Source organism: Melopsittacus undulatus, chromosome 20, assembly GCF_012275295.1.
Source record: "Melopsittacus undulatus isolate bMelUnd1 chromosome 20, bMelUnd1.mat.Z, whole genome shotgun sequence".
Classification (NCBI taxonomy): domain Eukaryota; kingdom Metazoa; phylum Chordata; class Aves; order Psittaciformes; family Psittaculidae; genus Melopsittacus; species Melopsittacus undulatus.
Genome location: NC_047546.1, coordinates 1,531,759 through 1,544,835, shown reverse-complemented (window position 1 = coordinate 1,544,835; position 13,077 = coordinate 1,531,759). Strand labels below are relative to the sequence as shown.

At 60.9% G+C, this 13,077-nt stretch overlaps 1 protein-coding gene across 1 annotated transcript; it reads right to left on the bottom strand.

The window, feature by feature from the left end:
• Nucleotides 1–2,817: 2,817 nt before the first annotated feature.
• Nucleotides 2,818–7,990, bottom strand: LOC115947529 (SLAM family member 8-like). Its single transcript, XM_034071328.1, has 6 exons — nucleotides 7,918–7,990; nucleotides 4,964–5,305; nucleotides 4,472–4,765; nucleotides 4,076–4,195; nucleotides 3,914–4,005; nucleotides 2,818–2,934 (listed from the first exon to the last, which is right to left on the bottom strand). Exons 1-6 carry the CDS (start codon nucleotides 7,988–7,990, stop codon nucleotides 2,818–2,820), a joined length of 1,038 nt encoding a protein of 345 aa, XP_033927219.1.
• Between the last annotated feature and the right edge of the window lie 5,087 nt (nucleotides 7,991–13,077).

Genomic DNA, 13,077 nt, shown 5'->3' with positions numbered 1-13,077 from the left:
TTCCCAGGGAGGATGGGGACGTTCCCCCCATCACAGGGCTCAAACCAGGCCAGGTTTGGGCTTAAACCTGTGGGAAATGGCCCTGCAGGTCCCAGTGGGGACAGGGACCCCCACTGGGGGCTGTGGGAGCCACTTTGGTTTGCAGGGATGAAGGTGAGAGCAGGGGCCACCAAAGCACAGCAGCAGCAGTGGGGTTCATCACCCCATAGACCCCCCTGGTCCCAGCAGCTGCGCATGGGGATGGGGGTGGGATTCTCCTTGCATCCATTGAGTGCATCCCAGGTGTCCCCATGGCTGCAGGGTGCAAACCATTGATCCCAAGGACTTGGAACCCTTCAGGCTCCCTCTTGCTCCTTATGGAAGCACTCAAGGGAGATCCATCGTGATCCACCAGGATCCATCTCCCTTCAGACTCCATCTCCCCTTTGTAGGGTTGCCTTGGATGAGCCGGAGCATCCATGGGGCAGAAGGAGCCCCCAGCCCCAGCGGGCACCATTGCTGCCATTGCCCATACCCAGGGCTGATTTGTGGCAGCACTAAACCATTGTGGGGTTGATTCATGCCCATGCTGAGCCCTTCATCCCTTTGCACATCAGCTACAAGGAAGCAGCTCCAAAGGGAAATCATCCTCACACAAAGAAGACCCTATTCCCACCCTTAGAGTCTGACCTGGAACCATAGAACCGGGCTGGAAAAGACCTTCAGGATGGAAGCCCAATGTTCCCCACCCCATCCCATCCGCTCTCCCCCATTGCTGCCTACATGGGGGTCACTGAGAGGGGGTTTGCAGAGGAATGGGGGTCACAAGCGCTGGGGTATCCATGGAACCCTCCCAGCCCCACATCCATCCCCTCCCTGCCAGCACATGAGGACCACAAGGACCGTGATGGGGGAACGGGGGTAACCACAGACCCACGTCCCCATAGCCCCGGGGCCCTGAGCCCAGTTCTGTGCTGGGAGGGACCATGCAGATGAACCCATAGAGAGCAGCTCCCTCCGGGGGAGCGGTGGGGCAAGGGCAGCCCACAATGGGCTGGCCATGAGGGAGCTCTTCCTGCTGCAGCAATGGGGAGAGCTCGTCCCAAAGCCCCCAGTGCTGGTCCCCAAAGCCCCCAGTGCTGGTCCCTATAGCCCCCAAGGTGGTTTCTAAAGCCCCCAGCTCTTTATGCTGAGCTGGAGGAGGGAGCATGCGAAGGTACTCACATAGAGCATCACACCTCCCCAAGGGAGCAGTGGGGTGAGGACACTATGGGGACCCCATTGAGACCCAGCCAGAATGGCCTGGCCGGGATGGGGGCTCTTCTTTCTGCTGCAGCAAGGGGATAGGGCTGGTCCCAATGCCCTCAACTGGATCCCAAAGCCCCCCAGGCTGGTCCCAAAGCCCTCAACTGGATCCCAAAGCCCTCAACTGGATCCCAAAGCCCTCAACTGGATCCCAAAGCCCCCCAGGCTGGTCCCAAAGCCCTCAACTGGTCCCAAAGCCTCCAAGCTGGCCCAAAACACCATTAATGTTGTCAGGATCTCTGGAGCTCATCTGTCAGCCGCTCTGGGGTTGGGTGTCCATAAGGACACAGCGCTGCTGCCATTCCAAGAGGGAAGCAGGAGGTTTGGGGGTCAGGGATGCGGCTTGCGCAGCCCCAGGAGGGATGCTCCTGTAGCGGCTCCATGTGTGGGTGCACAGAGACCGGTGTGCACACGTGTGCACATGCATGTATGGGTGTGCACATACATGTACCCACACGTGTGTGCTCCGTGTCAGGTCCCGGCTGTGAACTCATTGACATTTATTAGCTCTGTGACAGGAGGGGACAGGAGGGGATGGGGGGGACGGGAGGTGCAGGACACACAGGCAGTGACACCCCCTCCATCGTGGCAGTGCATGGCCCTCACTGGTGACAGCTACGGGGGGGGAATAGGGGTGCTCCCCAGTGCATGGGTCCCTTCCGCATCCTTCCGCATCCCCACTGATGGGGACCTGCATGGGATGGGGATGGGGGACACCCCCTGTGTCCCTCTGACCCATCCATCCCATGGGGGCACCACCCCGGAGAGGGTCCCAATGAGGCCCTGGGGGTGCTGGTGGTGGGTGGGGGGACACTGGGGTCACCCTGCCCCTGTAGCACTGAGATGTGCCCCTTGCCGACCCCCCCCCCCCCCCAGTGCCCCCAGTGTGCCAAGTGTGGCAGCAGATGGGAGGTGAAATCTGGGCTTCCCCCATCCCAATCCCAGAGCATCCCAGGACACCTCGAAGCATCCTGGAACATCCAGAGGCATCCCAGAGCATCCCAGAGCATCTCAGGGCATCCCAGAGCATCCCAGAGTGCCCTGAGGCATTATGGGCATCTCAGAGCATCCCAGGGCATCCAGGGACATCCCGGAGCATCCCAGAGATATCCTGGAGCATCCTGGACATCCCAGAGCATCCCGGGTCATCCTGGAGCACCCCAGAGCATCCTGGGGCATCCCGGAGCATCCAGAGCATCCCAGAGCCATAGAGTGTCCCCCAGCTCCACCACCACATCCCTGCCTCGGTCCAGGATCCCACTCCACAAACAGTCTTGGAGAGCATCAGACAAGGAGGTTGGAGAGGAACCGGAGTGGGGTGGGGGGGGGACACGTGTCCGTCTGTCTGTCTGTCCCCCCCCGGAGCCGAGACGGAGGGTTCGGATTTGGCACACGACACATGGCACAGCCCTTCCGGAATTCCCAATGCTCCGGCTCTGCTGGTGCTGTGGGACAGAATGGAGATGGATGGAGCTTGGGGGGGGGGGGGGTCCCACATACAGACCCCCCCTGTGCCCTTTGGTACCTTTGGGTCTATGTCACCTCCGCGCCCGTGTCCCCTGGTGCCCTCTGGAGCTGCTCGTTCTCTGTGGTCACCGGTGCCTTCTGCTCCGTGCTCTGCTCCTCCTCATTCCCGGTGGGAGCCGGGCCCTGCGGCAGCAATGGGGGGGCTGAGGAGGGGCCCAGGGGAACCCTGGGGTGTGCTCTGCACCCCTGGGTGTCCCGTAGGCGTGGGACCATGGTGTGACTGGGACCCCAGTATGGACATGACTTGGTGTGACTGGGACCCCAGTATGATCATGACCATGGTGTGACTGGGACCCCAGTATGGACATGACTTGGTGTGACTGGGACCCCAGTATGATCATGACCATGGTGTGACTGGGACCCCAGTATGGCCATGACCATGGTGTGACTGGGACTCCAGTATGATCATGACCATGGTGTGACTGGGACCCCAGTATGGCCATGGCCTGGTGTGACTGGGACCCCAATATGATCACCACCATAGTGTGTCTGGGACCCCAGTATGGCCATGACACTGGAGTGACTGGGATCCCCAGTATGGCCATGACCATAGTGTGTCTGGGACCCCAGTATGGCCGTGACCTGCTGTGACTGGGACACCCCCAGTATGGCCATGACACTGGAGTGACTGGGACCTCCAATATGGCCGTGACCTGGTGTGCCTGGGATCCCCAGTATGGCCATGACCATGGTGTGACTGGGATCCCCAGTATGGCCATGACCTGGTGTGACTGGGACCCCAGTATGGCCATGACCTGGTGTGACCGGTACAACCCCAGTATGGCAATGACCTGGTGTGACTGGGAACCCCATTATGATCATGACTATGGTGTGACTGAGGCCCCAGTATGGCCATGACCTGGTGCGACCTGGACACCCCAGTATGGCCATGACACTGGAGTGACTGGGACCTCCAGTATGGCCGTGACCTGGTGTGCCTGGTATCCCCAGTATGGCCACAACCTCCAGTGTGTTTCCATGACTCCAGTGTGTCTGGGACCCCCATTGTCCTCTTGTCCCCATGTCCCCATTGTCCCCCATTGTCCCCATTGTCCCCATGCCCCAGTCCCGGGCCTCCCCCCAGCCCCTCCCGGGGCCTCACCTGGTCATTACCTTCCGGGGGGCTCCTTTGCTCGGTCTCGGTGCAGGGGGGCTCGGGGGGCGGCTCCTCCGTGGGCGCCGTGTGGGATGCGGCTGCAGGGAGCAGGCGATGGGATAACGGGATACGGCCATCGGGCATCACCCCCATCCCGGCATCACTTACCCTGCTCTGCCGCTTTGTCGCTGTTAACCCTCCAGCACCAGAAGGCTCCCCCCATGCTCAGCGCCAGCAGGATGAGGGTCAGGACGATGTAGCCCGACTTGGAGAAGCCCGATTGTCCCCCTGCGGTGGGATGGGGCAGAGACCGGAGCTGAGCCGGGGTAGGAGGGACAGGGACCGGGACCGGGATCGGGATCGGGACCAGACCAGGACCGGGATCGGGACTGGGGCTGGGACCGGGATCGGGAGAGGGACCGGCACTGGGGCTGAGCCGGGTTCGGAGGGACCGGACCGGGACCGGCACCGGGATCGGGATAGGGATCGGGACCGGGACCGGGACCGGGACCGGGACTGGGACCGGGACCGGGATCGGGACCGGGACCGGGGCTCGGGGCTCACCTCCCGCTTGGCAAATAGCACCCAGGTCGAAGAGCACGACCCTGCGGTCCGCGGGGTTGCTGACGGTGCACGCCAGGGTCCCGTTGGTGGCTGCGGGCGGCAGCCAGAGCCGCAGTGTGGTCCCGTCGGGGGAGAGCTGGTGCCGCTCCGAGCTCCGCTCCCACTCGATGTTATCCTGCTTCCAAGTGACGTTAACGGCTCCTTTCCCGGAGCCCTGGCACTGCAGGGTCACGTTGCACCATTCCAAGGTGCTGGCCAGGAGCTGGCTGCGGGTGCGGGGGCTTGGCACCGACTCTGGGCAGGGGACAAGGGATGGATCAGGTCGGGAATGCTGCATCCTGCCCATCCTCTGGCCTTGGGATGAGCTCGCGGGGCTGCAGGCAAAGGCTGGGGACACTGGGATATCCCATCCCCGTGCCTCAGTTTCCCCACCTCCATGCCCACACTAAGCACATTCTGCTTCTGCCCCCCCTCACCCTCACCCTTACCCACCATAGATGGAGAGGTTGAAGAACTGATCCTCCACCATGGCCGGGTGCAGCTTGATGCGAGCCCCATAGACCCCACTGTCCCCACGCTGCAGCCCCGCGATCCTCAGCCCCGTCTGGTTGAACATCTCCAGCCGCTCCTTGAACCGGTCCTTGGGGTCCGGGCGCTCGAAGCCACCGGGGCCCAGCTCTGCCACCTGGATGGTGGCCCCGGTGCCGGCCGAGAAGCTCCACTCGATCTCCTTCACCGTCCTGTTGGGGGGCAGAGCCGGGGACAGCAGCACCGACCCCCCCAGGACACCGTTCACCTGCCGGGGCTGGGGCCGGGCTTGGCCGAACAGGAGCTCTGTGGACGAGGCAGAGTCACCGTGAGGATGGGATGGGGATGGGATGGGGACGGCAGGGATAAGACAGGGACACAGCAGGGACACGCTTGGGAAGGGGTCTCTTTACAGGGGTGTGAAGCAGCATCTCCCTGCCCTGGTCTCCTCGCCGCCGGCTGGTCCCAGTCTGTGCTGGGGACTGGTGTCCCCCCCCATAGGACCCTGTATCCCGCCGGAGCCACCTCCTGTTCCAGCAGGGAAGGAAAGATGCTGGGCTTGGATTCTGCTCGCTAAAGAATGCAAAGCATCTACGGGTTCAGATGTGGGTGCTGCATCTGAACGAAGCATCTACGGGTTCAGATGTGGGTGCTCCATCCGTGCCCCGGCTGCGGCCGGGCTCTCACCAGAACAACGCTCCAAGAGAGTCTGGGAGGAATTCCCAGGCAGCAAACCCGCATTGTCCGCGTTAACGCGCACCTCGGCCACGATCCCTGCGGAAGATCGACACGGGTTAAAGCAATGGGGGCTATGGGGGTCGTGGATGGGATGGAGCCACCTCCGAGGGGCAGGACCAGGGTGGTCTCAAGCAATTCTCCCCTATGAGGGTGCCCAGAGGAGCTGTGGCTGCCCCATCCCTGGCAGTGCTCAAGGATGCGGGTTTGGAGCATCCTGCTCCATTGGAAGGGGTCCCTGCCTGTGGTAGGGGTTGGAACTGGAGGAGCTTTAAGGTCCCTTCACACCCAAAGTGTTCCATGGTTCCCGTGGGGGTTTCAGCCCATCTGAGCCTCCATCGTGGGGTGTTTTTGGCAGCATCCTCAGCTCTGCAGCATCTCAGCATCACCTCCCTCGCTCCTGCAGCTCCCACCTACCCACAAGCTGTCTCCTCTGCCGGCCCCGGCCCCCGCGGCCCCCCACTCCCCTCTGCTGCCAGGATGACATCCTCCTCTTCTCCCTCTCCTTATCCCATCCATGGGATATGCACTTTTCCATCCCATCGGGACGGATGAGGCCAGGGCAAGCCGTGTTGCTCCCATCGCACTGGGTCCAGGGTTAGGGGTCCCACATCCCCTCCACACACGCTCACCCCCATCGCCTCCCCACCCGCAGGAGGCTGAAGCAGATGTGCCTGGATATGAAAGCAGATTAAATGCAGACTCTGAGTGTTGCCTTTGTATAACCCCCCCCCCCCCCCCCCCCCCCCCCAGCACGTTCCAAGCTCTTTGCTTTAGGAGAAGCAGCGCTCCACATCACTGGAGCTTTTGTTGTCCTGATCCCGCTTATCCCAGGCTCGATCCCGCTTCTTCCAGCCAAATCCTAAACCAAACCGAATCCCTGGCACGTCCCTGGGTGATCACAAAGTTTTGGGGTCCCATGAAGCCTCTGGCCAAGGATGCTGAGCCCATGCATGGGAATGAGAAGGGGACACTGGGGGTCCTGAGCATCAGGTTTGGGGTCTGTGTGGGAACAGGAGGGATCAGGATTGGCATAAGGGAGCTGGGGGGGGGGGGGCTGCAGAAGCTCATTGGGCTTCTTATGGAAGATGCTCTTTGCCCACCCCTCGTCGCAGCCGTGCCAAGGCGGGAGGTGTTGTCTGTCTGTCTGTCTGTCCATCAGCCTCCCTTGGGAGTGCTGCCTGTCGTGTTTAAACAGGGGCTGCTCATCCAGGCAGCAGAACAGGGAGAGAACAGGGAGAGCAGAGGGGAGCACAGGCAGAGAACAGAGAGAGCACAGGCAGATAACAGGCAGAGCACAGGCAGAACACGCAGCAGAACAGCAGAACACAGGCAGCAGAACACGCAGCAGCTGGAGGAAATTCCGGCTGGGAATTGCGGGCGGCCCCAGGCCGTTCTCCTCCTGCCTCATCCCGTTTATCCCGGGATTCCGGGAAGCAGAGACCCTGTGCGAGCATCCTGCGGGCGGGTGGGATGCAGGCACCTCGCTGCATCCCGCTGCGCTCAGCACCCGGATTACCCCAACTCAGTCTCCATTAAACCTTAAAGCCAGGGCTACGTGACTGATTCCAGCCCGGGGTCCATCACCGCGGCCTCGGGTTCTGCTCTCCCTCATCCCCCGCTCCCTTCTGGTATCCAATCAATTGGATCCAAAAAGCAACTGGAAAGCTCCCAAGGCCCATTCCGCATGGAGCTGGGTCAGAGGCTTGGCACCAGCAGCGCAGCGCTGGCACCTTGTGCCACATCCCTCCGGCCCCAGGGCTGCTGACAGCTCGCCTTGCTCCTCAAGCTAATTACTCGCTAGGAAGATAAACCCCCCTGCGCTAATCTGCCCCCAGTATTAGATGCTTTCTGTAGGAATCAGAGGTTTTATGGGAATTATTCAAAGTGTGGATTAGCACGCTGGGAATTAAGGGGATTCCTCGCTCCTGCTTTATGTAAGGAGGAGGAGACACGGCCCTGGGGGGGTTAAAGGGCTCTGTGGGGTGACAGCGGCCCCATGGCTTGAAGCCACGTTAGGGGTGAGGGAGTGGAGCAGGGGGGGATCCGTTAAAGCCGGACCCGCATTCCAGGCACCATGCGGATGCTGCGGTGACCGGGATGGGGCTGCGGGAGCAGCAGGATGAGGTCCGCAGCCCTCCCCATGGGATGAGGACGCGGTGCCCCCCAAGCCCCGCACTCACCTGGCCCGAGGCCGAGCAGCGCCAGGAGCAGCGAGGGCAGCCGCGCTTTGCTCCGGGCCAAATGCCGCTCCATTCCTCCTCCTCCTCCTCCTCCTCCTCCTCCTCCTCGGCTCCCGGTGCGGCTCCGTCGGCAGAGGCAGAAGCAGAGACGGGGAGGAGCAAACCCGTTAAACCCGTAGGAAGCCCGAGCGCATCGCGGGGCACAACCGGCTAATTCATCATTAGTTCGCCATCATTAAGTGGCCGGGGGTGGCATCCGCACTGATGAGGATGCTCAGCGGGGGGCTGCCGGTGACCCCCCCCCCGTTATCCCGGTTCAGTACCCGGATTAACGGCACAGCTCTGCCAGGTCACCCGCCGGCGCCGGGGAGCTCGTTGGGAAGCGGCTTCCCGAAGTTAGGAGCATTTTCCTTTGGGAATGGCAGCCCCGGGGCTGGGGGAGGTCCCACTCCCGACAGGAGGGACCCGAGCACCTTTGGGTGCGGAAAGCTGCACGGGAAGGGATGTCCTGGAGCGATGCGAGGTCTTGGTTGGATCCCAAAGCAACCCCCTTAGGAGCAGATGCTGTGGGGGGGCTGGTGAAGGTGCTGAGGCAGAAATGGACCCCCCCAACCTTCCCCCCCAGCCGGGATTGCAGAGCCCGGAGCTGCTGCGGGGGTTGGGGCTGGAAGGAAACTTCCCATGAGCAGCACAAAAAGCTTCTTTCTTGTTCCATCCCTCCAAGTGGGAAACAGGGATGAGGGGAAGCAGCTTCCGCAGGCGGTGGGGATGGGGATGGGGTTTGCCACTATGAGCATCAACCCGCACCCAAGAGGGGATGAGCTCCTTTGGGGTCCCCCCAAGGGGCGCAGGCAGCTGAGCAGGGGCTGGACCCGCTGCCTCTCTTGAGCAGCAATGAAAGCGGCTGAGTTGGAAGTTCCAGTTCCCAGGGAAAAGCAGCTGATCCCGAGAGCAGAGGAGGAGGAGGATGGAGCGGCTGGGAGCTGTGGGGTCACCCATGAGGAGATGGGGCTCCAAGCACCCGGCGCTGTGGGGTCCCACAAGCAGGACTTTGGGAAACACTGAGTCCATCTCTTCCTCCCTCCATCACACTGGGAAACGCCACGGGCTCGATCCTCTGCAGGGATTTGGGGTGTCCATCGGATCCAGGATCCATCCCGAGGTCATCATTCCCACTGGTACATGAGCTGCATCCACTATGGGATGTGGTCCTTGGCATGCGGCAGTGAGGGATGCCCCCAAAGCACAGGGAGCAGCAGTGCAAGGTGGGAATGGAGACCTGAGCCATCACCGTGTCCTGTCCATCAGGGATGTGCCACAGGGGAACCTTGGGAAGCTCCAGGAGCTCCACAGCAGCCACCGTGGTCCAGCAGTGATGGAGCCCAGTGAGGGCACTGGGGCTGCCAACACTGCCCTTTGCAGGGCACGAGGGACCTTGTGGGGCCTTGAAGTACCAGGGGCCCCCCAAAAGATCCTCACCCTCCCGTCTGATCCCTCTGCAGAGGGGACGCACCCCGACACCCTCATTCCCTCATCCAGAAACCCCCATTCCCTCATCCAGACACCCTCATTCCCTCATCCAGAAACCCCCATTCCCTCATCCAGACACCCTCATTCCCTCATCCAGAAACCCCCATTCCCTCATCCAGACACCCTCATTCCCTCATCCAGAAACCCCCATTCCCTCATCCAGACACCCTCATTCCCTCATCCAGACACCCTCATTCCCTCATCCAGACACCCTCATTCCCTCATCCAGGCCATGGTGTCTCTGGTCCCCCTCCCTGTGGCACCACGCAGGGCTCTTTGGATGCATCCAGCTCCTGGTTTCGGGATGTGCAAAGGGAACAGGGGGGATCGGGAAGCTCGGAGCTGCCTATGTGCTCCTTGGCCTCGGGTGCTTGGGGGGAGCACAGGGGCTCGGTGACAGGCAGGAAACCACCGGGACCCACAGCACCCACAGGGAGCATGGATCAGCACGGACCCGAGTTCGTCCCTTTGCACACACAGAGCAAGGGGACGGGGGTCCGATCTGTCCCCAGGCTTCAGGAACAGCCACAGCGATGGAGGAGCTGCGCTCGCCTCCATCCTGCTCCTGGAAGCACACAACGGGGATGGAGGGGTTGATCCTGCACCAGCCCCCGCTGTTGTCCTGCGCTGGGGACCTGCTCGGGTCATGAACCATGGAATGGGTTGGGATGGAGGGAGCTTGAAGCTCATCCTGCTCCATAGCAGGGACCCTTCCATTGGACCAGGATGCTCCAAGCCCTGCATCCATCCTGGCCTGGGCAGGATGCGGATGCAGCGTTAGGAGGCAACAAGCCCCGCCCCACGCCTTGGTCTCGTCTGTCAAATCTCGCGAGAGTGCCGAGGGGATAGAAAACACCGTGGTGGGGCGGGGCTGCGCGGAGGGGATGGGGATGGGGATAGGGATAAGGTTAGGGATAGGTATAGGGATGGGGATGGGGATGGGGATGGGGATAGGGATAGGTATAGGGATGGGGATGGGGATGGGGATGGGGATAGGGATAGGGATGGGGATGGGGATGGGGATGGGGATGGGGATAGGGATAGGGATAGGTATAAGGATGGGGATTGGGATGGGGATGGGGGTGGGATGGGATAGGTATAGGGATGGGGATAGGGATAGGTATAGTGATGGGGATGGGGTCTCCAACTTCCTAGCGCCATGGAATGGTTTGGGATAAAGGGACCTTAAAGCTTGTTTAAAGCCACAGGCAGGGACCCCTTCCAAACCTGGCCTTGAGCACTGCCAGGGCTGGTGGCTGTTGGAGCTCCATGGGAATGTTGGAGCTCCATGGGGATGTTGGAGCTCTATGGGGCTGTTGGAGCTCCATGGGAATGTTGGAGCTCCATGGGGCTGTTGGAGCTCCATGGGAATGTTGGAGCTCCATGGGGATGTTGGAGCTCTATGGGGCTGTCCCTACCCAAGCTCCAGGCTGTGGGACCGAGTTCCTCTCCCTGCCTGGCAGCATTGCTCCAGGATGGCTTTTCCTGAGAGCAGGAATGTGCTGATCCCTGGTGGAATCCTCCCCCTGATCCCATAGGGATGAGGGCAGGGGGTTCACCAGCCCCATCAAGGTGGGAACAGGCACATGGGGATGGAAGTGGGAGCAGATCCTGCAGCTCACCCTAAATCCCACCCTCTCCAAAGGAGGGGAAGGAAGCAGGAGGAAGAGCAAGGGAGAAGGAGGAGGATGCTGTGGAATAGCTTGGAATCCATCGGGATGAGCGAGGCGGTGGTGAGGAGGGGGTGTTCTATCCTGGGGAATGGAGGCAGCTTCTTCAGCAAGGAGATGGGATATGGGATCTCTGGAGCTCCCAGCTTGCTTCACACCAGGATGTGATGCTCTCCTCTCCTCCGTGCCCTGGTGCTTCCATTGGTCCCACTGCTCCCTGCTCCAGCACAAGCCATTAGGAATGACAAAGTGGTTTCCGAGATGGGTCCCGGGAGCAGCAGGGAAATTGCCTGGTTCATACATAATAAACCAGGCATGGAAACACAGCCAGGAATGGGAAGTGGAGTCGTTCAGTGAGGCTGTCTGCAGGGAAAGCAGGGATTATGGATGGAACACATCCAGGAGGAGCTGGGGCAGCTCTGGGGCCCAGCCTGGCATTGGGGAAACAGCTTGGATACAGCCTGGCTGCACCCTGAGCTGCTGGGATGGGGTCTGCAGGGGTGGGAATGGGGACTGGGATGGGATCGGAGGTGGAAGCTTTTCCCTGTGAGGGTGCTGGGACACGGGAATGGGTTGAATGGAGAAGCTGTGGCTGCCCCATCCCTTGCAGTGTCTATGGGGCTTGGAGCATCCTGCTCCAGTAGAAGGGATCCCTGTCCATGGCAGGGATTGGAACTGGATGACCTCAAGGCCCTTTCCAGCCCATTCCATGATGCTGTATCTGCATCCCCCTTCAAGTGGTTGCAGGCTACTATAGACTTACTTCAGGTTGAAGAACATCCCTCAGCAAGAGGAGGCTTCGAGGGGATGGGTGATGCCCTCAGCATCCAAAACTCAATGGGAGAACAGTGGGAAAAGCCAATGCTTTGGATTGGGAACATCCATGTCCCCAGTGCCAATACTGGAGCCATGTGCCTGTTGTGCCAATACCACCCCCCCCACGGCGCTGCTCCCGCGGGACAAAAGAAACCCCATAAACGCCCTTTTTGGACCATTTATATTTATATATATATATAAAAAAATTAAATATATATAATATATCGTGTTTAAGACTAAAAATATAGTACAGAATATTTAAAAACAAAAGGAAAGGAAAAGAAAACATAAAAAACAGGAGGTTTTGGGGGGGGGGCTCACAGATACGTGTCTCTGGGGTCTAAACCAGCCTGTGCTAAGGAAGGGACCCCTCACCCGGACCTTTGGGGGGCTCCCATGGCCGGGGGGGTCCCTTCCCCACCCCGGGGGAGGTTGGATTTAAAGCTTCAGCTTCAGCCGGGGTGGCTGGTCCCGTGCTGCTGGGGGGGTATTGCTATCGGTGGGGGGGTGCAGCACCCCAAAACGGGGCTGTCCCCCCCCCTGGGGGCACAGGGGAGGGTTTGGGGGTGTCGGGGGGGGGTAAATCAGGCACCATTGCAAGAAATGGCACGTGGTCCTGCAGTCGGAGGCTCAGGCTGGGCTGACAGTACCTTGTGGGGGGGTGGGGAGGAGAAGAGGGGTGCAGGGGGCCCCCAAGATGTGCTGGTACTGCCCCCCCCCCCCCTCCAACCCTCCCAGCAGCCCCTTGGAATTGTACCTGGATCCAGGGGTGCGCAGTGGGATGGGGACCGTGATGCACATCCCCATGATGCAGATGGGGACAGAGCTCGTACCTAACCCTGGGGGGGGGGGTGCAGGGTCCAGGTTTGGGGGTCCCCATCCCAAAAGCCTCCAGCCTTCCTCCAAAGCTCATCACACCCCAGCTCACAGGGGGTTATTGGGGTCCCCATCACACTGGTGTCTCCCTGCTCCCACCAGGCTTGGTCAATGGCTCCATTGGGAATGTTCCAGGGATAGGTGTGTGGAGCAGGAACCCTTGCTGGTGGTCTGGGGGGTGCTCCCCCCCCATTTACACCTTATATACATTCAGAAGAGGGACCCCCCCCCCATCTCCACACCAATGGGACCAATGGGGTGGGCTTGG